The sequence below is a fragment of the Salmo salar genome, chromosome 19 (assembly GCF_965601325.2).
Source record: "Salmo salar chromosome 19, fSalSal1, whole genome shotgun sequence".
NCBI classification, from domain to species: domain Eukaryota; kingdom Metazoa; phylum Chordata; class Actinopteri; order Salmoniformes; family Salmonidae; genus Salmo; species Salmo salar.
In genome coordinates, this window is record NC_138309.1 from 84,157,319 (window position 1) to 84,182,062 (window position 24,744).

At 46.8% G+C, this 24,744-nt stretch overlaps 1 protein-coding gene across 1 annotated transcript in view; it reads left to right on the forward strand.

Moving 5' to 3' along the window:
* The window catches only part of LOC106579688 (zinc finger CCHC domain-containing protein 2), a 76,030-nt gene that overhangs the window by 47,975 nt on the left and 3,311 nt on the right, over positions 1-24,744 (forward strand). The window contains exons 6-13 of the mRNA XM_014159820.3: positions 992-1,095; positions 5,861-5,932; positions 16,131-16,191; positions 16,606-16,750; positions 19,190-19,254; positions 21,501-21,583; positions 22,858-22,974; positions 23,210-24,631. Coding sequence (XP_014015295.3) covers positions 992-1,095; positions 5,861-5,932; positions 16,131-16,191; positions 16,606-16,750; positions 19,190-19,254; positions 21,501-21,583; positions 22,858-22,974; positions 23,210-24,631 — 2,069 coding nt within the window. The remainder of the gene's footprint in view (positions 1-991; positions 1,096-5,860; positions 5,933-16,130; positions 16,192-16,605; positions 16,751-19,189; positions 19,255-21,500; positions 21,584-22,857; positions 22,975-23,209; positions 24,632-24,744) is intronic.

Genomic DNA, 24,744 nt, shown 5'->3' on the forward strand with positions numbered 1-24,744 from the left:
TTTGTTTGATCAGATGTCCTTATTACACTGATATTGCAAAGTTAACAGAATGTTTACTCTGGTGTGCTTCTACTTGAAAGCAAATAGAAGAGGTGAGATTATTTCCGTTTGACCTTTGGGATTCCGCCGTGTTGCCTCGGCAAGTTTTATCTCTCACAATCCGGTTCTAGATCCAATATTACCTTCAGCGAATGAAGATATAAGTCAAACTAAGGAGTGGATTTTCAGAAGTGGAATGGATCCTGGTGAAACGGAGCAGAGCCCCTATTCATAAAGAGTGCTGATCTAGGATAATTTCTTCACACATTTTAGTCATTTAGCAGACGTTCTTATCCACAGCGACTTACAAATCAAAAATTGTATTGGTCACATACACGTGTTTAGCAGATATTATTGCCGTGTGTAGCGAAAACGCTTGCCATAACATTTTCTGGGATAACAATGTAAGAAATGATACATTTAAAAAAAAAAATGAAATACTGCAAAGTTTCCTAAGAACTAGATGCGAGGCAGCCCTCTCTGTCGGTGCCAACTACATGAGCAATTAAGGCTAAGTACCTTTGCTCAAGAGAACATCAACAGATATCTCCCCTTAGGGGATTCATACCAGCTAACATCACTCTCATTACATTTACGTCATTTAGCAGACGCTCTTATCCAGAGCGACTTACAGTAGTGAATGCATACATTTCATTTCATGCATTTTTTTTTTTTTTTTTTTGTACTGGCCCCCCGTGGGAATCAAACCCACAACCCTGGCGTTGCAAACACCATGCTCTACCAACTGAGCCACACGGGAAGACCAGAGCTCGTTATGATGTAGAAGACCTACTCCTACTTTGAGACTCTTTAGGAATACCGGGCCAGAGTTTCCTGTTAACACTCCAGCCTACTTCCCTTTTTACCCCACACAGTGAGTTTAGCTCTTAGGTCCTAGACTAACTTTGGTGTTTTATACTTACACACCCCTTTTTTTTTTTGTTCTTGCCAGGGAGAAGTTTCTGTCGGCTCCACAAGCTTTCCGACAGACAAGGAAGGTCTGTGGCTTCTTCCTGTCTGAGTCCTCCTCTTCCTCCTCCTGCAGCTGCAGCAGATGTAAGTGCTGTGTGTGTGTGTGTGTGTGTGTGTGTGTGTGTGTGTGTGTGTGTGTGTGTGTGTGTGTGTGTGTGTGTGTGTGGTGTGTTTGAACGTGTCTGCTCTTAATGCATACCCTCATAATAACATGCCATGTGTGGAGGCAGCAGGTTGCCTTGCGGTTAAGAGCATTGGGCCAGTAACCGAAAGATTGAGCAAGGCACTTAACCCTAATTGCTCCTGTTAGTCGCTCTGGATAAGAGCGTCTGCTAAATGACTCACATGTACAAATGTTAAGGTGGGCTCTAGGCCTAGTGTATGTGTGTCTACGCCCATGACTCACCCACAGCTCCCTACGCCCTTCCTCGAAGCAGAGCTGATGTCTCGTTGACACCCATTTGAGGTGAGCGGTCCTGAGCGCGGAGCCCTAGCAGGCCCAACAACGGGCCAGTCAGTTCAGAGGTGGAGCTACGTCAGCCTAACTCAGCCTCGTCACAACCCTGCTCTAATCCACCTCTATTTACCCAATGGATATCAATCCACCTCTATTTACCCAATGGATATCAATCCACCTCTATTTACCCAATGGCTATCAATCCACCTCTATTTACCCAATAGCTATCAATCCACCTCTATTTACCCAATGGATATCAATCCACCTCTATTTACCCAATGGCTATCAATCCACCGCTATTTACCCAATGGCTATCAATCCACCTCTATTTACCCAATGGCTATCAATCCACCTCTATTTACCCAATGGATATCAATCCACCTCTATTTACCCAATGGCTATCACTTCACCTCTATTTACCCAATGGATATCAATCCACCTCTATTTACCCAATGGATATCAATCCACCTCTATTTACCCAATGGCTATCAATCCACCTCTATTTACCCAATGGATATCAATCCACCTCTATTTACCCAATGGCTATCAAGCCACCTCTACTTACCCATCCTCTCTCTCTACGGGCCACACTCTATGCAAGCATCCCAAATGGCAACCTATTCCCTATATAGTGCACTACTTTTGACCAGAGTATGACTTTATATAGGGAATAGGGTGCCATTTGGGATGCAGCCTATTGCATATTCTCAGTCAGAGGAAATCTGAATATTCTGATGCAATACATTAGATAAATGTGAAATGAATATTGCAAATATATATTGCTTTATTTTTTCACTGCAGGGCCAGTTAGCTCGTTTGGTTAGAGCATTGTGCTAATAATGCAAAGGTTGGGGGTTTGAAACCCGTACTGACCAGTCATTTTTTGGGGCTCCTGAGTGGTGCAGAGGTCTAAGGCTCAGTGCTAGAGACGTTACTACAGACACCCTGGTTCAAATCCAGGCTGTATCACAACCCTCTGTGATTGGGAGTCCCATAGGGCGGCGCACATTTGGCCCAGCGTTGTCTGGGTTTGGCCGGTATAGGCCGTCATTGTAAATAAGTATTTGTTCTTAACTGACTTGCATAGTTAAATAAAAAATATATTTTATGTGAAGAAATCATTTAGCCTACTAGATCTGACACTTACAGCGATATCCAGTCAGCATGTTTTTCTTGCCATACCATTAGATCACTGGAGGTTGGTGGCACCTTAATTGGGGAAGACGGGCTCGTGGTAATGTCTGGAGCGGAATCAGTGGAATGGTATCAAATACATCCAACCCCTGTTTTCCATGTGTTTGATTCCATTCCATTAGCTCTGTTCCGGCCATTACCATGAGCCGTCCTCCCCTCAGCAGCCTCCATTGGATCAGAGGACGTGTTCAAGCTTTTAATGTACCTCAGTTTGACGCAAAATGAATGAAGATGGTGAGATATCTCCCCTTTTGGTTAATCCTGTGAATGTCAGTCTCTTTACCCCTTCCCCCCTTTTGTGTTTCCTCTGTTTATAAACCCTGCAATTTCTAGAACATCCTTTGAGCTGATAAATCTTTTATAGTGCTGTAAAAATGGATTAGGAGCAAATGTTCCATGTCCCCGGACCTTCCAGAGCTTGGTCTTGGCCTCGGGACTTTTCATAATGCATTTGACAGATTGCTTATAAAAAAGTCAAATGTTGCCTACTGTAGTAGATGTCTTACTGCGATGAAACCACTGTTTATAAGGGATACATCATGATGCATCATGGGGAAACCACTGTTTATAAGGGATACATCATGATGCATCATGGGGAAACCACTGTTTATAAGGGATACATCATGATGCATCATGGGGAAACCACTGTTTATAAGGGATATAGTGAGGGAAAAAAGTATTTGATCCCCTGCTGATTTTGTACGTTTGCCCACTGACAAAGAAATTATCAGTCTATAATTGTAATGGTAGGTTTATTTGAACAGTGAGGGACAAAATAGCAACAAAAAAATCCAGAAAAACACATTATTTGCATTTTAATGAGGGAAATAAGTATTTGACCCCTCTGCAAAACATGACTTAGTACTTGGTGGAAAAACGCTTTTTGGCAATCACAGAGGTCAGACGTTTCTTGTAGTTGGCCACCAGGTTTGCACACATCTCAGGAGGGATTTTGTCCCACTCCTCTTTTGCAGATCTTCTCCAAGTCAGTAAGGTTTCAAGGCTGACGTTTGGCAACTCGAACCTTCAGCTCCCTCCACAGATTTTCTATGGGATTAAGGTCTGGAGACTGGCTAGGCCACTCCAGGACCTTAATGTGCTTCTTCTTGAGCCACTCCTTGGTTGCCTTGGCCGTGTGTTTTGGGTCGTTGTCATGCTGGAATACCTAACCACGACCCATTTTCCATGCCCTGGCTGAGGGAAGGAGGTTCTCACCCAAGATTTGACGGTACATGGCCCCGTCCATCGTCTCTTTGATGCGGTGAAGTTGTCCTGTCCCCTTAGCAGAAAAACACCCCCAAAGCATAATGTTTCCACCTCCATGTTTGACGGTGGGGATGGTGTTCTTGGGGTCATAGGCAGCATTCCTCCTCCTCCAAACACAGCGAGTTGAGTTGATGCCAAAGAGCTCCATTTTGGTCTCATCTGACCACACCATTTTCACCCAGTTGTCCTCTGAATCATTCAGATGTTCATTGGCAAACTTCAGACGGGCATGTATATGTGTTTTCTTGAGCAGGGGGACATTGCAGGCGCTGCAGGATTTCAGTCCTTCACGGCGTTGTGTGTTACCAATTGTTTTCTTGGTGACTATGGTCCCAGCTGCATTGAGATCATTGACAAGATCCTCCCGTGTAGTTCTTGGCTGATTCCTCACCGTTCTCATGATCATTGCAACTCCACGAGGTGAGATCTTGCATGGAACCCCAGGCCGATGGATATTGACAGTTCTTTTGTGTTTCTTCCATTTGCGAATAATCGCACCAACTGTTGTCACCTTCTCACCAAGCTGCTTGGCGATGGTCTTGTAGCCCATTCCAGCCTTGTGTAGGTCTACAATCTTGTCCCTGACATCCTTGGAGAGCTCTTTGGTCTTGGCCATGGTGGAATCTGATTGATTGCTTCTGTGGACATGTGTCTTTTATACAGGTAACAAGCTGAGATTAGGAGCACTCCCTTTAAGAGTGTGCTCCTAATCTCAGCTCGTTACCTGTATAAAAGACACCTGGGAGCCAGAAATCTTTCTGATTGATAGGGGGTCAAATACTTATTTCCCTCATTAAAATGCAAATCAATTTATAACAATTTTGACATGCGTTTTTCTGGATTTTTGTTGTTGTTATTCTGTCTCTCACTGTTCAAATAAACCTACCATTAAAGTTATAGACTGATCATTTCTTTGTCAGTGGGCAAACGTACAAAATCAGCAGGGGATCAAATACTTTTTTCCCTCACTGTACATCATGATGCATCATGGGAAACCACTGTTTATAAGGGATACATCATGATGCATCATGGGAAACCACTGTTTATAAGGGATACATCATGATGCATCATGGGAAACCACTGTTTATAAGGGATACATCATGATGCATCATGGGAAACCACTGTTTATAAGGGATACATCATGATGCATCATGAAGCAGCTTGGGACATCAGAGACATCAAACTGACTTGTAGTGCACTATATATGGAATAGGGTCCCATTTAGGACACAGACACACCTCAACCTGTTTGCCCAGCCCTACCTGAGAGACAGGTGACAGCCCTACCTGAGAGACAGGTGATGGTGGAGGGTGACAGCCGAGGGCAGACAACCTGGGGGTTTGTGTGTCCAACACCTTCCACCTGAGCCCTGTCCTCCTCCCTGAGCCCTGTCCTCCTCCCTGAGCCCTGTCCTCCTCCCTGAGCCCTGTCCTCCTCCCTGAGCCCTGTCCTCCTTCCTGAGCCCTGTCCTCCTCCCTGAGCCCTGTCCTCCTCCCTGAGCCCTGTCCTCCCTCCTGTGGGTTCCCTGGGAGGTGTTGAGTGATCCACACACGTCTGAGTGATCAAAGGGCCAGGTGGTGAAGTGGAGGGACACAGGTCAGATCAGGTGTGCCTCTGTGGCTAACAGCAGTGTTTCCCCTCCCCGTGGCGGCGGCTTGTCTGACTTGGTGCGTCATTATACTAGTTCACCTGACACCAATAACAGTTTTCCTCTGGGCAAGTCATTATGGGGTATTTTGAGGTGGAATTAGATTGAGAGTGTGGGCACGTTCAACATTGCAGCCGACTTCAAAGGAAAGTCGAGACTACAAATCACCTTGCATCATAAATAACTGCTCCATGTTATTTGTAGATCAGTCTGTCACAATTTACCCATGATGCATCAATGTTTTGATGCTCTCAAACACAGCCTGTGTCTGTGGCTCTCACCAGGTAACCCTGCAGCCCTGGGGAAGCCCGACAAGGAGGACGGTTCAGAGGCATCCAGCCAAGAGGAAGTTGTGTGTAAGTAACCCCCACCCAATCCGGTTCACCCCCCAGTACAGTCCACCCTACTCATTCCAACATGGTTACCCCCCAACACAGTCCATCCTACACCTTACCCATTCCTACATGGTTACCCCGCAACACAGTCCATCCTACACCTTACCCATTCCAACATGGTTACCCCCCAACACAGTCCACCCTACTCATTCCAACATGGTCACCCCCCAACACAGTCCACCCTACCCATTCCTACATGGTTACCCCCCAACACAGTCCATCCTACACCTTACCCATTCCAACATGGTTACCCCCCAACACAGTCCATCCTACACCTTACCCATTCCAACATGGTTACCCCCCAACACAGTCCATCCTACACCTTACCCATTCCAACATGGTTACCCCCCAACACAGTCCATCCTACACCTTACCCATTCCAACATGGTTACCCCCCAATACAGTCCATCCTACACCCTACTCATTCCAACATGGTTACCCCCCAGTACAGTCCACCCTACACCCTACTCATTCCAACAAGGTCACCCCCCAATACAGTCCACCCTACACCCTACTCATTCCAACATGGTTACCCCCCAACACAGTCCACCCTACTCATTCCAACATGGTCACCCCCCAACACAGTCCACCCTACACCCTACTCATTCCTACATGGTTACCCCCCAACACAGTCTACCCTACTCATTCCAACATGGTTACCCCCCAAAACAGTCCACCCTACTCATTCCAACATGGTTACCCCCCAACACAGTCCACCCTACTCATTCCAACATGGTCACCCCCCAACACAGTCCACCCTACTCATTCCAACATGGTTACCCCCCAATACAGTCCACCCTACACCCTACTCATTCCTACATGGTTACCCCCCAACACAGTCCACCCTACTCATTCCAACATGGTTACCCCCCAATACAGTCCACCCTACACCCTACTCATTCCTACATGGTTACCCCCCAACACAGTCCACCCTACTCATTCCAACATGGTCACCCCCCCAACACAGTCCACCCTACACCCTACTAATTCCAACATGGTTACCCCCCAACACAGTCCATCCTACTCATTCCAACATGGTTACCCCCCAACACAGTCCACCCTACTCATTCCAACATGGTTACCGCCCAACACAGTCCATCCTACTCATTCCAACATGGTTACCCCCCCAACACAGTCCACCCTACACCCTACTCATTCCAACATGGTTACCCCCCAACACAGTCCACCCTACTCATTCCAACATGGTTACCCCCCAATACAGTCCACCCTACACCCTACTCATTCCAACATAGTCACCCCCCAACACAGTCCACCCTACTCATTCCTACATGGTTACCCCCCAACACAGTCCACCCTACTCATTCCTACATGGTTACCCCCCAACACAGTCCACCCTACACCCTACTCATTCCAACATGGTTACCCCCCAACACAATCCATCCTACTCATTCCAACATGGTTACCCCCCCAACACAGTCCACCCTACACCCTACTCATTCCAACAAGGTCACCCCCCAACACAGTCCACCCTACACCCTACTCATTCCAACATGGTTACCCCCCAACACAGTCCACCCTACTCATTCCTATATGGTCACCCCCAACACAGTCCACCCTACACCCTACTCATTCCTACATGGTCACCCCCCAATACAGTCCACCCTACTCATTCCTACATGGTTACCCCCCAACACAGTCCACCCTACTCATTCCAACATGGTTACCCCCCAACACAGTCCACCCTACACCGTACTCATTCCAACATGGTTACCCCCCAACACAGTCCACCCTACTCATTCCAACATGGTCACCCCCAACACAGTCCACCCTACACCCTACTCATTCCAACATAGTCACCCCCCAATACAGTCCACCCTACTCATTCCAACATGGTTACCCCCCAATACAGTCCACCCTACACCCTACTCATTCCAACATGGTTACCCCCCAATACAGTCCACCCTACACCCTACTCATTCCAACATGGTTACCCCCCAATACAGTCCACCCTACACCCTACTAATTCCAACATGGTCACCCCCCAACACAGTCCACCCTACCCATTCCAACATGGTCACCCCCCAACACAGTCCACCCTACTCCCTACTCATTCCTACATGGTTACCCCCCAATACAGTCCACCCTACTCATTCCAACATGGTTACCCCCCAATACAGTCCACCCTACACCCTACTCATTCCAACATGGTTACCCCCCAATACAGTCCACCCTACACCCTACTAATTCCAACATGGTTACCCCCCAATACAGTCTACCCTACACCCTACTCATTCCAACATGGTCACCCCCCAACACAGTCCACCCTACCCATTCCAACATGGTCACCCCCCAACACAGTCCACCCTACTCCCTACTCATTCCTACATGGTTACCCCCCAATACAGTCCACCCTACACCCTACTCATTCCAACATGGTTACCCCCCAATACAGTCCACCCTACACCCTACTAATTCCAACATGGTTACCCCCCAATACAGTCCACCCTACACCCTACTCATTCCAACATGGTTACCCCCCAATACAGTCTACCCTACCCATTCCAACATGGTCACCCCCCAACACAGTCCACCCTACACCCTACTAATTCCAACATGGTCACCCCCCAACACAGTCCACCCTACCCATTCCAACATGGTCACCCCCCAACACAGTCCACCCTACTCCCTACTCATTCCTACATGGTTACCCCCCCCAACACAGTCCACCCTACACCCTACTCATTCCTTCATGGTCACCCCCCAGTACAGTTCACCCTACATTTAGTTCTCACTAGGGGGGTGCACAGGGCATGAGATGAAGTACTGTACTCCAGCAGGCTAAGAAGTAGCGCTACATCGCTAACTCCAACTCTCCTGTCGATTTTGGAAAGCCTGAGCTGTCGCTCTCTCTTTCTATCTCTCTCTCTCTCTGACTCTCTCTCTCTGTGTTTCTGTCTCTTTCTATCTCTCTCTGTCGTTCTCTCTCTCTGTGTCTCTGTTTCTTTCTATCTCTCTCTCTGTCTCTGGCTGTCTCTCTCTCTCTCTGTCTCTGGCTGTCTCTCTCTCTCTGTGTCTCTGTCTCTTTCTATCTCTCTCTCTCTCTGTGTCTCTGGCTGTCTCTCTCTGTGTCTCTGTTTCTTTCTATCTCTCTCTGTCGTTCTCTCTCTCTGTGTCTCTGTTTCTTTCTATCTCTCTCTGTCGTTCTCTCTCTGTGTCTCTGTTTCTTTCTATCTCTCTCTCTCTCTATCTCTCTGACTCTCTCTCTCTGTGTCTCTGTTTCTTTCTATCTCTCTCTGTCGTTCTCTCTCTCTGTGTCTCTGTTTCTTTCTATCTCTCTCTCTCTCTCTGTCTCTGGCTGTCTCTCTCTCTCTGTTTCTTTCTATCTCTCTCTCTTTCGCTCTCTCTCTGACTCTGTGTTTCTGTCTCTTTCTATCTCTCTCTGTCATTCTCTCTCTTTCTCTCTCTGTGTCTCTGTCGCTTTCTATCTCTCTCTCTGTCGTTCTCTCTCTCTCTTTGTGTCTCTGTCTCTTTATATATCTCTCTCTGTCTCTCTCGATGTCTCTCTCTGTCTATCTGATTCTCTCTTTCGCTGTCGCTCTCTCTCTTTCGCTCTCTCCCTTTGTGTCTCTGTCTCTCTCTGTCTCTCTCTGTCTCTCTCTCTTGTCTCTCTCTCTCTCTCTGTCTCTCCCTCTGTATCTCTTGGTCTCTCTCTCAATTCAGTATTTTATTACATTTTTATTTATTTAATCTTTATTTAATTAATTCAAAGGGCTTTATTGGATTCTCTCTTTCTCTCTCTGACTGTATGATTCTCTCTCTCTCTGACTCTGATTCTTTCTCTCTGACTCTCTGATTCTCTCTCTCTGACTCTCTGATTCTCTCTCTGACTCTCTGATTCTCTCTCTCTCTGATTCTCTCTCTCTCTGATTCTCTCTGACTCTGATTCTCTCTCTGACTCTCTGATTCTCTCTCTGACTCTCTGATTCTCTCTCTCTCTGATTCTCTCTCTCTCTGATTCTCTCTGACTCTGATTCTCTCTTTCTCTCTTTCTCTCTGACTCTGATTCTCTCTCTCTGACTCTCTGATTCTTTCTCTCTGACTCTCTGATTCTCTCTCTGATTCTCTCTCTCTCTGATTCTCTCTCTCTCTGATTCTCTCTGACTCTGATTCTCTCTTTCTCTCTTTCTCTCTGACTCTGATTCTCTCTCTCTGACTCTCTGATTCTTTCTCTCTGACTCTCTGATTCTCTCTCTGATTCTCTCTCTCTCTGATTTTCTCTCTCTCTGATTCTCTCTGACTCTGATTCTCTCTTTCTCTCTTTCTCTCTGACTCTGATTCTCTCTCTCTGACTCTCTGATTCTCTCTCTCTGACTCTCTGATTCTCTCTCTCTGACTCTCTGATTCTCTCTCTCTGACTCTCTGATTCTCTCTCTCTCTGACTCTCTGATTCTCTCTGCCTGTGTTAAAAGAATATAGACATTTCAAATGTTACATGATTGGCTCTGTCTCTCTCTCTCTGATTCTCTCTTTCTCTATATGGCTCTCTGGTGCTCTCTTTCTCTCTCCGACTCTTTCTTTCTCTCTCTGACTCTCTGATTCTCTCTTTCTGACTCTGTTCCTTGCATTTTGAGGCTATATATTGCCCGTCGTCCATGCTCTGGGCTCGCAGGCTAATCACAGCCCTGGGATGCTAATGTTAGCCCCTGTGGTGCTGCGGTATAGCCTTTGGACCGGGTAGCAGTAGACAGAATTTGGACCGGGTAGCAGTAGGCACTAGACAGAACCCATTAATTACATTGCTGATGATAGGTAGAGTACAGTACTATGTCCTCTTATGGGAGTATTGTACTAGGCAGCAGGCACAGAGGGAAAAATGGATGGAGGGAGCGAGAGAAAGAGAAGGAGGGAGAGAGGGTTAGGAATGAAGGCCTTGAGGATAGCAGCAAAAGAGGGGTTGGGGGGGCACACAACGCAAATAGTCCGGGTAGCCATTTTATTACCTGTTCAGGAGTCTTATGGCTTGGAGGTAAAAACTGTTGAGAAGCTTTTTTGTCCTAGACTTGGCACTCCGGTATAGAGGTCGACAGATTAATCGGAATGGCCGATTAATTAGGGCCGATTTCAAGTTTTCATGACAATAGGAAATGGGTATTTTTGGACACCGATTTGGCCGATTTAATTTTTTTTTTATATATCTTTATTTAACTAGGCAGGTCAGTTAAAACCTCTTGGGGCTATGTGGGACGCTAGCGTGCCACCCGTGGTGCACCCTATCAACAGCAGGTGCATTTCAAGAGTGGCAAATTTGAAACCAAATAAATGTCAAAATTCAAATTTTTCAAACATACAACTATCTTACACCCTTTGAAAGATAAACATCTCCTTAATCTAACCACGTTGTCCGATTTCAAAAAGGTTTTACGGCGAAAGCATAAAGTTAGATTATGTTAGGAGAGTACATTGACAATAGCTGTGTGTAATGTTTTGTCAATTCAAAGACAGGGTCACCAAAACCATAAAACCAGCTAAAATGATGCACTAACCTTTTACAATCTCCATCAGATGACACTCCTAGGACATTATGTTAGACAATGCATGCATTTTTAGTTCTGTCAAGTTCATATTTATATCCAAAAACAGCGTTTTACTATGGCATTGATGTTGAGGAAATCGTTTCCCTCCAATAACCGGCAGTCAAGTCAGCACCACAAATTAAATAATTAAAATTAGAAAACATTGGTAAAATATTATATTGTCATTTAAAGAATTATAGATTTACATCTCTTGAACGCAATCAACTTGCCAGATTTAAAAATAACCTTACTGGGAAATCACACTTTGCAATAATCTGAGCACTGCGCCCAGAAAAATATGCATCGCTATACAGACAAACGGCCATGTTGGAGAGATCTAAAATCGAAAATACTATGTAAATAATCCATTACCTTTGATTCTCTTCATCAGATGTCACTTCCCGGAATCCCAGGTCCATAACGAATGTAGTTTTGTTCAAAAAAGCTCATCATTTATATCCAAAAAGATCCGTGTTGTTAGCACATGATCTAAGCCAGCCGGACTTCTCGTCATGAACGAGGGGAAAAAATATATTTACGTTCGTTCAAACATGTCAAACGTTGTATAGCATAAATCATTAGGGCCTTTTTTAACCAGAACATGAATAATATTCAAGGTGGACGAATGCATTCTCTTTTAAAACGTTTTGGAACGAGGGTACCCAACATGACCTCGCACGCCAGAGTCTAATCTGCCATCACCGTTCCAAGGCTCTTGTTCGGTCAGATCTCATAGTAGAAGATTCAAAACACTTTGTAAAGGCTGGTGACATCTAGTGGAAGCAATAGGAAGTGCCAAAACATTAATCAGCCCCTGTGTGTTTCAATGGCATAGGCTTAAAGGTAATTCAACACATCAGGTATCCACTTCCTGTCAGAAAATGTCTCAGGGTTTTGCCTGCCAAATGAGTTCTGTTATACTCACAGACACCATTCAAACAGTTTTAGAAACTTTAGGGTGTTTTCTATCCATATATAATAAGTATATGCATATTCTAGTTACTGGGTAGGATTAGTAACCAGATTAAATCGGGTACGTTTTTTTATCCAGCCGTGAAAATACTGCCCCCTAGCCCCAACAGGTTAAGAACACATTCTTATTTTCAATGACGGCCTAGGAACGGTGGGTTAACTGCCTTGTTCAGGGGCAGAACGACAGATTTTTACCTTGTCAGTTCGGGGATTCGTTTTTGCAATCTTCCGGTTACTAGTCCAACGCTCTAACCACCTGCCTTACTTTGCACTCCACGAGGAGCCTGCATGACAGGCTGACTACGTGTTACGCGAGGGCAGCAAGAAGCCAAGGTAAGTTGCTAGCTAGCATTAAACTTATAAAAATCAATCAAGCTTCACATAATCACTAGTTAACTACACATGGTTGATGATATTACTAGTTTATCTAGCGTGTCCTGCGTTGCATATAATCGATGCGGTGCCTGTCAATTTCTCATCGAATCACAGCCTACTTCGCCAAACGGGTGATGATTTAGCACTGTCGTTGCACCAAACCTAACCATAAACATCAATGCCTTTCTTAAAATCAATACACAAGTATATATTTTTAAACCTGCATATTTAGTTAATATTGCCTGCTAACATTAATTTCTTATAATTAGGGAAATTGTGTCACTTCTCTTGCGTTCCGTGCAAGCAGTCAGGGTATATGCAGCAGTTTGGGCCGCCTGGCTCGTTGTGAACTGTGTGAAGTCCATTTATTCCTAATAAAGACCGTAATTAATTTGCCAGAATTGTAAATAATTATGACATAACATTGATGGTTGTGCAATGTAACAGCAATATTTAGACTTAGGGATGCCACCCATTAGATAAAATATGGAACGGTTCTGTATTTTATCTAACGGGTGGCATCTCTAAGTCTAAATATTGATCGTTTCCGGATTCGACCATATTAATGACCAAAGGCTCGTATTCCTGTGTGTTATTATGTTATAATTAAGTCAATGATTTGATAGAGCAGTCTGACTGAGCGATGGTAGGCAGCAGCAGGCTCGTAAGCATTCATTCAAACAGCACTTTCGTGCGTTTGCCAGCAGCTCTTCGCAATGCTTCAAGCATTGCGCTGTTTATGACTTCAAGCCTATCAACTCCCGAGATTAGGCTGGTGTAACCGATGTGAAATGGCTAGCTAGTTAGCGGGGTGCGCACTAATAGCGTTTCAAACGTTACTCGCTCTGAGACCTTGAAGTAGTTGTTCCCCTTGCTCTGCAAGGGCCGCGGCTTTTGTGGAGCGATAGGTAACGATGCTTCGAGGGTGGCTGATGTTGATGTGTTCCTGGTTTGAGCCCAGGTAGGGGCGAGGAGAGGGACGGAAGCTATACTGTTACTCTGGCAATACTAAAATGCCTATAAGAACATCCAAAAGTCAAAGGTATATGAAATACAAATGGTATAGAGAGAAATAGTCCTATAATAACCTCAACCTAAAACTTCTTACCTGGGAATATTGAAGACTCATGTTAAAAGGAACCACCAGCTTTCATATGTTCTCATGTTCTGAGCAAGGAACTTAAACGATAGCTTTTTTACATGGCACATATTGCACCTTTACTTTCTTCTCCAACACTTTGTTTTTGCAATATTTAAACCAAATTGAACATGTTTCATTATTTATTTGAGGCTAAATTGATTTGATTGAGGTATTATATTAAGTTAAAATAAGTGTTCATTCAGTATTGTTGTAATTGTCATTATTACAAATACAATTTTAAAAAAATCGGCCGATTAATCGGCATCGGCCTTTTGGGTCCTCCAATAATCGGCATCGGCGTTGAAAAATCATAATCGGTCGACCTCTATTCCGGTACCACTTGCCATGCGGTAGTAGAGAGAACAGTCTATGACTGGGGTGGCTGGGGTCTTTGACATTTTTTAGGGCCTTCCTCTGACACCGCCTGGTGTAGAGGTCCTGGTTGGCAGGCAGCTTAGCCCCAGTGATGTACTGGGCCGTTCACACTACCCTCTGTAGTGCCTTGAGGTCGGAGGCCAAGCAATTGCCATACCAGGCAGTAATGCAACCAGTCAGGATGCTCTCAATGTTGCAGCTGTAGAACCTTTTGAGGATCTGAGGACCCATGCCAAATCTTTTTAGTTTCCTGAGGGGGAATAGGCTTTGTCGTGCCCTCTTCACGACTGTCTTGGTGTGTTTGGACCATTCTAGTTTGTTGGTGATGTGGACACCAAGGAACTTGAAGCTCTCAACCTGCTCCACTACAGCCCCGTCGATGAGAATGGGGGCGTGCTCGGTCCTCCTTTTCCTGTAGTCCACAATCATCTCCTTAGTCTTGGTTACGTTGAGGGATAGGTTGTTATTCTGGCACCACCCGGCCAGGTCTCTGACTTCCTCCCTATAGGCTGTCTCGTCGTTGTCGGTGATCAGGCCTACCACTTTTGTCGTCTGCAAACTTAATGATGGTGTTGGAGTCGTGCCTGGCCATGCAGTCGTGGGTGAACAGGGAGTACAGGAGGGGACTGAGCACCCCTGTGGGGTCCAGTGTTGAGGATCAGCGAGGCAGATGTGTTGCTACCTACCCTCACCACCTGGGGGCGGCCCGTCAGGAAGTCCAGGATCCAGTTGCAGAGAGAGGTGTTTAGTCCCAGGATCCTTAGCTTAGTGATGAGCTTTAAGGGTACTATGATATTGAACGCTGAGCTGTATTCAATGAATAGCATTCTCACATATGTGTTCCTTTTGTCCAGGCTCATGTCACTGGGCAGCTCGTGACTGTGCTTCCCTTTGTAGTCTGTAATAGTTTGCAAGCTCTGCCACATAAGATGAGTGTCAGAACCGGTGTAGTACGATTCGATCTTAGCCCTGTATTGACGCTTTGCCTGTTTGATGGTTCGTCGGCGGGCATAGCGGAATTTCTTATAAGCTTCCGGGTTAGAGTCCTTCTCCTTGAAAGCAGCAGCTCTACCCTTTAGCTCAGTGCGGAAGTTGCCTGTAATCCATGGCTTCTGGTTGGGGTATGTACGTACAGTCACTGTGGGGACGACGTCCTCGAAGCACTTATTGATAAAGCCAGTGACTGATGTGGTGTACTCCTCAATGACATCGGAAGAATCCCGGAACATACTCCAGTCTGTGCAAAACAGTCCTGTAGCTTAGCATCTGCTTCATCTGACCACTTTTTTATAGACCGAGTCACTGGTGTTTCCTGCTTTCATTTTTGCTTGTAAGCAGGAATCACATACATTGTGTGTGTGTGTGTGTGTGGTGTGGTGTGTGTGTGTGTGTGTGTGTGTGTGTGTGTGTGTGTGTGTGTGTGTGTGTGTGTGTGTGTGTGTGTGTGTGTGTGTGTGTGTGTGTGTGTGTGTGTGTGTGTGTGTGGTGTGTGTGTGTCCGTATGCACACTGTACTGTGATAATCAGATGTGCAGCATACACTTTCAGGCTTAGCTAAACCAATAAATGTCCTATTAGTATAACAAGTTAGCTATGTCATAAAGCATTACAACGTTTCTCACTGAGGAATGAATACCTGTCGCTGATCTCACTAGGTATGGAAACGAGTGTTGATGTGAAAACGTGAAATGTTGATTAAAGTGCATTGGTTTCCTGTCAACTATGAATGAATAAATTCATTAATAAATGTCTCTACCCTTCAGATGTGGATCCGTACGTTCAGGGACACCGGAAGAAACATGTCAGCAATAGCCCCTGCCTTAGGTAGGCACCCTATTGTCCCGACACCGTAGTAGGTGGCAGGGTCAATCCCATTTTAAATTCCAGTCAATTCAGAAAGTAAATAACATTTATTTTCCCAATTTTCCTCATTGAAAAGCATTGAAGAGAATTGAAATTGGAATTCCATTGTACTTCCTGAATTCACTGGAATTGAAATGGAATTGAACCCAACCCTAGAAGGTAGAAGTTGCTCCTAATCACTAGTCCAGAAACTACCTGATGATTATGGTTTGGAATGGGGATAGAGTAGCCTGATCCTAGATCTGTGGTTAGGAGTGCCTCCTTCTTCAAGTGAGTAGCCCCCCTCCCTCCCTCCAGTGCAGATATACATCATATATTTGTTTCTGATGAAAGACCTGAAAATGATTGTTATTCCCCCTCCCTTTTTTCCCCCAGCGTTCCCGATGCCAAAAGTTCCCAGGGCAAGAGCATTCGGAGGGGTTCACACAGCTCGAAGCACAACAGCCTGCCTGACTGGAGGAGGAAGACCTGCACGAGTCAACCCGACCAGGAGGCCTCTGGGGGGCCAGGCCCAGAGCAGGTGAGACAGACCGAGAACAAAGCTACATCCAAAATGGCACCCTATTCCCTTTATAGTGCATTACTGTTGACCAGGGCCAAAAGAGGGTTCTGTATAGGAAGTAGGGTGCTATTTGAGATACAACCTAATTCTCACAAAATACAAAGAATGTACACTTAATGCTAAGCAATTAAACCATATATTCTTCCAGATAGTCTTGTATCATGTTCAATGTATGAACAGGCATTTTGATTGGTTGTTTTTTGTTTTTGACTTTTAATATGGCCCCACAGCCGTGGGTTACATAGACTGAGAAAGAGTTCATTTAGACCAGGCAGACATGTCCTATTATAAGATGGATGACCTCCACTTCTCTCCTGTAGCATGTGTTGTGTCAGTGACCAAATTAGGGCTGATGCTCTGTATAAGCAACATACGTGTGTGTGTGTGTATGTGTGTGTAGTGTGTGTGTGTGTGTGTGTGTGTGTGTGTGTGTGTGTGTGTGTGTGTGTGTGTGTGTGTGTGTGTGTGTGTGTGTGTGGGTGTGTGGGTGTGTGTGTGTATGTGTGTACATGTTATATTCTTATTTACAATAAAAGTGACTCCAAAATGACACAATACATTATTTACCATTCATTTCTATTGGGCACAAAATAATCTGAAACACAACCAAAACAAACAGCAAATGAATCCAACAAGTCTGTAGAGTCACAAGCTTGATGTAATCATTGCGTACTAGGAATATAGGACCAAATACTACACTTGACTACATTTAATACACTTTAAGAGTAAATACCTATGACATCTTCAAATGGGGGGATTAGATACATAAAGTGCTTTCATTTCTAAACGGTTAAACAGATACACAAAGTATGTGGACACCTCGTCGAACATCTCATTCCAAAATCATGGGCATTCATATGGAGTTGGTCCCCCCTTTACTGCTATAACAGCCTCCTCTCTTCTGGGAAGGCTTTCCACTAGATGTTGGAACATTGCTGCGCGGACTTGCTTCCATTCAGCCACAAGAGAATTAGTTAGGTCGGCACTGATGTTGGGCAATTAGACCTCACTTTATGCACGGGGGTTTTGTCATGCTGAAACAGGAAAGGGCCTTTCCCAAACTGTTGCCACAAAGTTGGAAGCACAGAATCGTCTAGAATGTCATTGTATGCTGTAGCGTTAAGATTCCCCTTCACTGGAACTAAGGGGCCCGAACCATGAAAAACAGCCCCAGACCATTATTCCTCCTCCACCAAACTTTACAGTTGACACTATGCATTCGGGCAGGTAGCGTTCTCCTGGCATCTGCCAAACCCAGATTCATCCGTCGGACTGCCAGATGGTGAAGCGTGATTCATCACTCCAGAGAACGCGTTTCTACTGCTCCAGAGCCCAATGGTGGCAAGCTTTACACCACTCCAGCCGACGCTTGGCACTGCACATGGAAACCCATTTCCTGAAGCTCCCGACGAACAGTTCTTGTGCTGACGTTGCTTCCAGGACAGACGAGGACAGACAATTTTTGCGCTTCAGTACTCGGCTGAGCTGTTGTTGCTCCTAGACATTTCCATTTCACAATAACAGCACTTAAAGTTGACCGGGGGCAGCTCTAGCAGGGCAGAAATTTGACAAACTGACTTGTTAGAAAGGTGTCATCCTATAACGGGGCCACGTTGAAAGTCACTGAGCTCTTCAGTAAGGCCATTCTACTGACAATGTTTGTCTATGGAGATTGCATGGCTGTGTGTTCGATTTTATTCACCTGTCAGCAACGGGTGTGGCTGAAATAGCCGAATCCACTAATTTGAAGGGGTGTCCACATACTGCTGTATATATAGTGTATGTATGTGAACACCCTTGGTATATAAGTTGACATTCTGTACTGTCACCTCATATAACACATTGTATCTCAAATCCAAAATGCTGGAGTATATAGCCAAATTAAAAGTATTAGCTTTACTGTACAAATATGTTGGGGAGAGTACCTATGTGTGTGTGTGTGTGTGTGTGTGTGTGTGTGTGTGTGTGTGTGTGTGTGTGTGTGTGTGTGTGTGTGTGTGTGTGTGTGTGTGTGTGTGTGTGTGTGTGTGTGTTAGTGTATGTTTGCGTGTGTGTGTGTGTTTGTGCTCCAAAGTCAAGTCCAGCTCAGCAGCAATACGAGTACTATCAGCGTTAGCCAAGGTGAGGCGCTCTGCCCTTTGACCCCCCCCCCCCCCCCCCGCTATGGCTCTGGGTCAGAGTCCAGCAATGCCTCATTCATGGGGCCCTCTTCATGTGACAGGGGTTACGTAACAGGAAACAACTCTATGGCATTCCTGCTCTGGCAAATAGTGTAATGGAGCTACAGTATATGTTTTAAAGGCACACTCGGTCAAGTAACTTCCTCCTAAAGAGGATGTTCAGGGTTTTGCTCCAGCCCTACTTTAACACAGCTAATTCTATCTATCTGGTCTACAGCATCAGGACAGTGAGAAGAGGGGCAACCACCCTGCCAGCATGAGGCAGCCACTGGGACCAGACAGGTAATCATTGGCTATATCAATGTTCAACCCACCAGGGAATCGGGAGCCGTATGTACCAGAGTTTGGAGTGCTGACATAGGATCAGTTTGGCCTTTTAGATACCAATGCATGAGATTAATATGGACATGGGGACCTGATCCTAGATCAGACTCTGGATACATAACGGCCCCTGCTCTACATCTAGGGTCTACTGAGAAAAGCCAGTGAGAGCATTTGAACGAGGCAAGAAGACAGTCGATCACTTCCCTGCACAGACATACTGGCTCAACACTGAGCCAGGTCACAGTACAGTTTCTACATTGTGATAGGTGTTGCTTCGTAGACATATTTGTTTGTTGTCTTTGGCTGTAGATTGAGTATGAGAGGAACGTTGGACACAAGAAGCTAACAGTGTGACTGTGTTCAGGAAACCCCTACCAGCACAGTGGGGCCTGTCAGAGAAGGCCTAGCATTATGCTAGCTAGCATGCTAACAGAAGAGCGTTAGCGTCAATCCCCCCACCACAGGGCCTGACAGAGAGGACCTAGCATTATGCTAGCTAGCATGCTAACAGAAGAGCGTTAGCGTCAATCCCCCCCCACCACAGGGCCTGACAGAGAGGACCTAGCATTATGCTAGCTAGCATGCTAACAGAAGAGCGTTAGCGTCAATCCCCCCACCACAGGGCCTGACAGAGAGGACCTAGCATTATGCTAGCTAGCATGCTAACAGACGAGCGTTAGCGTCAATCCCCCCACCACAGGGCCTGACAGAGAGGACCTAGCATTATGCTAGCTAGCATGCTAACAGAAGAGCGTTAGCGTCAATCCCCCCACCACAGGGCCTGACAGAGAGGACCTAGCATTACGCTAGCGTAATTACACAACATATACCCAATACACACAAATCTAAGTAGGAATGAATTAAGACTATATACATATAGACGAGCGATGTCAGAGCGGAATGGATTAAGATACAGTAGAATAGTATAGAAAACAGTATATACATATGAGATGAGTAATGCCAGATATGTAAACATTATTAAAGTGGCTAGTGTTCCATTCCTTAAAGTGGACAGTGATTCCTTGTCTATACCTGTAGGCAGCAGCCTCTAATGTGCTAGTGATGGCTGTTTAACAGTCTGATGGCCTTGAGATAGAAACTGTTTTTCAGTCTCTCGGTCCCAGCTTTGATGCACCTTTACTGACCTCACCTTCTGGATGATAGCGGGGTGAACAGGCAGTGGCTTGGGAGGTTGATGTCCTTGATGATCTTTTTGTCCTTCATGTGACATCGGGTGCTGTAGGTGTCCTGGAGGGCAGGTAGTTTGCCCCTGGTAATGCATTAGGCAGACCACTCCACCCTCTGGAGAGCCTTGCGGTTGCAGGCGGTGCAGTTGCCGTACCAGGCGGTGACACAGCCTGACAGGACGCTTTCAATTGTGCATTTGTAAAAATTTGTGAGGGTTTTAGGTGACAAGCCAAATGTATTTAGCCTCCTGAGGTTGAAGAGGCTCTGTTGCACATTCTTCACCACACTGTCTGTGTGGGTGGACCATTTCAGTTTGTCAGTGATGTGTACGCCAAGGAACTTGGAAGCTTTCCACCTTCTCCACTGCAGTCCCATCGATGTAGATAGGGGGTGCTCTATCTGCTGTTTCCTGAAGTCTACCATCATTTCCTTTTTTTTGTTGACGTTGAGTGAGAGGTTGTTTTCCAGGCACCACACTCCCAGAGCCCTCACCTCCTCCCTGTAGGCTGTCTTGTCATTGTTGGTAGTCAAGCCTACTACTGTTGTGTCATCTGCAAACTTGATGATTGAGTTGGAGGCGTGCATGGCCACGCAGTCATGGGTGAACAGGGAGTACAGGAGGAGGCTGAGCACGCACCCTTGTGGGGCCCCAGTGTTGAGGATCAGCGGAGTGGAGGTGATGTTTCCTACCTTCACCACCTGGGGGCGGTCCGTCGGCGTTCAGACCCAGGGCCTCGAGCCTAATGATGAGCTTGGAGGGTACTATGGTGTTGAATGCTGAGCTGTAGTCAATGAACAGCATTCTTACATAGGTATTCCTCATGTCCAGATGGAATAGGGCAGTGTGCAGAGTGATGGCGATTGCATCGTTTGTGGATCTGTTGGGGCGGTAAGCAAATTGAAGTGGCTCTAATACCAACTAGTCTGTCGAGCAACAGGCTTCAATTCCTCTTGTCCTCCCTCATTTATCCTGTATCGTTGACGACGAACCCTCATCTTTGTCTCTCCTCCTTCAGGGAAAAGGGGAAGAAAGCATACTTGGCAAATGGGAGCATGGTGCCACCAGCTTCTCAGCGAGCGCGACAGTCGACAGGGAAAGGTGGGTATCGATGTAGATGATTTTGCCCTGATATTCTTCCTATCCTAAAGCTCTGAAATGGTAGCTCTGTGAAGAAATTGCTTGATGTTCTTTTTGTTGTTGTTTGGGGGAAAGGCTTAAGCGACAGAGTCACCAGAAGCGGGCGGGCGGAGCAAGCAGAGCGAGGCGGGTGGAAAGGACGGGACAGGCAGAGCAGGGACTGTATTCTAGCAGGATAGTCCATATCTCCAATGTTGTTTCCATCAGTGGATGAATTGGTCTAATCTAACCTAGCCAACTCTTCCAATTAAAAGGAGCTAGAAGAAAGGGATTAATAACAACAACAACTAAAATTATTTTGTGTGACTACAGCGCCAACGATTTAACCCAAAAATAGAGACACAATCTAATTGAGCAACGCTTCGGTTGGGTCATTCATTATAAGAGGCTTCGGTTGGGTCATTATAAGAGGCTTCGGTTGGGTCATTATAAGAGGCTTCGGTTGGGTCATTCATTATAAGAGGCTTCGGGTGGGTCATTATAAGAGGCTTCGGTTGGGTCATTATAAGAGGCTTCGGTTGGGTCATTATAAGAGGCTTCGGTTGGGTCATTATAAGAGGCTTCGGTTGGGTCATTATAAGAGACTTCGGTTGGGTCATTATAAGAGACTTCGGTTGGGTCATTATAAGAGGCTTCGGTTGGGTCATTATAAGAGGCTTCGGTTGGGTCATTATAAGAGGCTTCGGTTGGGTCATTATAAGAGGCTTCGGTTGGGTTATTATAAGAGGCTTCGGTTGGGTCATTATAAGAGGCTTCGGTTGGGTCATTATAAGAGGCTTCGGTTGGGTCATTCATTATAAGAGGCTTCGGTTGGGTCATTATAAGAGGCTTCGGTTGGGTCATTATAAGAGGCTTCGGTTGGGTCATTATAAGAGGCTTCGGTTGGGTCATTATAAGAGGCTTCGGTTGGGTCATTATAAGAGGCTTCGGTTGGGTCATTATAATTCAAAACAATGCTTTCTAAAAATATATCATACACACACTGCACGCTCGCCATTGGTGAGTTTAGGCCTTTACTACTTGTAGTAACTCCATTCAACCAACAGAGAGCAATGTTGTACAAGTTTATAAGGCGTAGCTTTTCAGTCAACATCTGATCTGCTTATCTGTGTGTCTTAGCCATGCGCATATATGCCTTCAGGTTTATTTGATGTAAATCAAAGCTTTGCAAATCATATTTGAACTAAATCTAATTGAATGAATGTTGGGATGTATGTGTCCTGACCACCGTCTAGACGGACACTCCAGTCAGGAGGTATATGGGGAAACCTCGTCTGAGAGCTACAGCTCAGCCTCCAGCCCCCAGCACCACCAACCAGAGAGCCTGGACAGCGAGGACGAGAAGGATAAAGGTGAGACACACACACACACACACACCATGATTAGATTTTGGGCTTGTCTTGTTTTTGGGACATCACTAAGACTTTTTGTTCTCCCACTCTCTCTCTCCCTCTCGCTCTCTCCCTCTCGCTCTCCCTCTCTATCCCTCTCTCGCTCTCTCTTTCATTCTCTCCCTCTCTCTCGCGCTCTCTCTTTCATTCTCTCACTCTCTCTCTCATTCTCTCTCTCGCTCTCACCCTCACCCAGATACAGACAGTAGCCAGGGCCCAGCAGAGGCCTTCTTCCCCTGGCAGGAGGTTGCAGGTGGTGCCATGCCCACCATCCACCAGCTGGTCTCTGCCAAGCCTGTCGGGGAGCCCCCCAGCCTTGACTATCCCCCAAACACCTTCATGCACCCCCTGCCCTGCATATTGCCCAACGGGGCACTACCTGCCGATGCCCCTCTGCCAGTCATGCCCCCCCCCCAGGGGGCAGCTGCCTTGGTAGACAACAAGGTAGTCGGAGGGCTGATCATGCAGGTGCCCCTGGTCCTCCGAGAGCCCATGTCCACCAATGTGCCAGTTCCCGTGCCAGGGGATCCAGAGCAGAGGGATGGCCCTGCTGCAGTGCCCATGGTACTCCCAGGGTTTGGCTCCCTAGCTCTGGGCTTACACCCCCCTGGCAGCCCTGCCCTGCAGCCCCTGGTCCAACACTTCAAGACAGCCCCTCCACAGACCACTGCCAGCTCTGAGGGTGTCACCACCCTCCCTGCCCACCAGCCCCTGGTGGAAGCTATCAGTGTTATCAACCCCGGTCCGCCCTATGCCTCAACTCTGCAGCCTGCCTACCCCAACCCAGACCCTGCCTCCCCCCTAACCCCCTCCGTACCCCTGGGGGACCTTAGCATCCCTCACACCAAGCACCCAGATGTGGCTCTTTTTTCAGGCCTGCCCTCCCTGTACACTATGGCCCCCATCCCCACTTCCGTCATGGCCACGCTAGGGGTAGCGCCTTCCCCTGGACAGGATCAGGCGGTGGTGCCCCCGTCCGTACCCACCCACACCCCCAGCCCAGCGCCCGGCTCAACCCAGACCGACTCCTCCTACGTCAACAGCACCAGTAACTCCGTCACCAAGCAACAGGCGCAACCACAGCAACAGCAGCAGCAGCAGACGACTCACCAGCAACAGGCCATGTGCTGCGGGGCGTGCGGTTGTCGAGGCGGCTGCGGCAACAGCCGTACAGCGCCATCGTTTTTCTTCCCCCACCAGATGGCGCCACGGCAGGTGTTTGGTGCGCCGCCCATCTTCCAGCTCACGTCCCTGTGCACCAGCAACTACCTCAGCCAGCCGCCCCCGCAAAGCAACGGCCAGGCCCAGCTGACATTCTTCCCCCCCGCCCCTTACGCTGGCCAGACCCTGCTGCACACCCACCCTCACTCTGACCATGTACTGGGCGCCCAGCTAGGCTACAGCCTCCAACAGATGATGTCGCCCTTCAACCGTTTCTACCCGCACATGTACCCCTCCGGCGTGGGTATGGTGCCCGGTTCGGGAGGCGGCGGAGGGGCCCCGGGGGGAGCGGTCGGCGTCAATAAGAACAACGGCAACGTCTCCTGCTACAACTGTGGGGTCAGTGGGCACTACGCGCAGGACTGCAAACAGCCCTGCGTTGATTCAACACAGCAAGGTAATAACGCCACGACCATGGGGCTCTTCAGATGGACCCCTTCGGCCCCTCTGCAGCACCCCCCCTCAACCCGCTCTTACTCTCTATCACATACCAGTGCTTTATAACCCTAC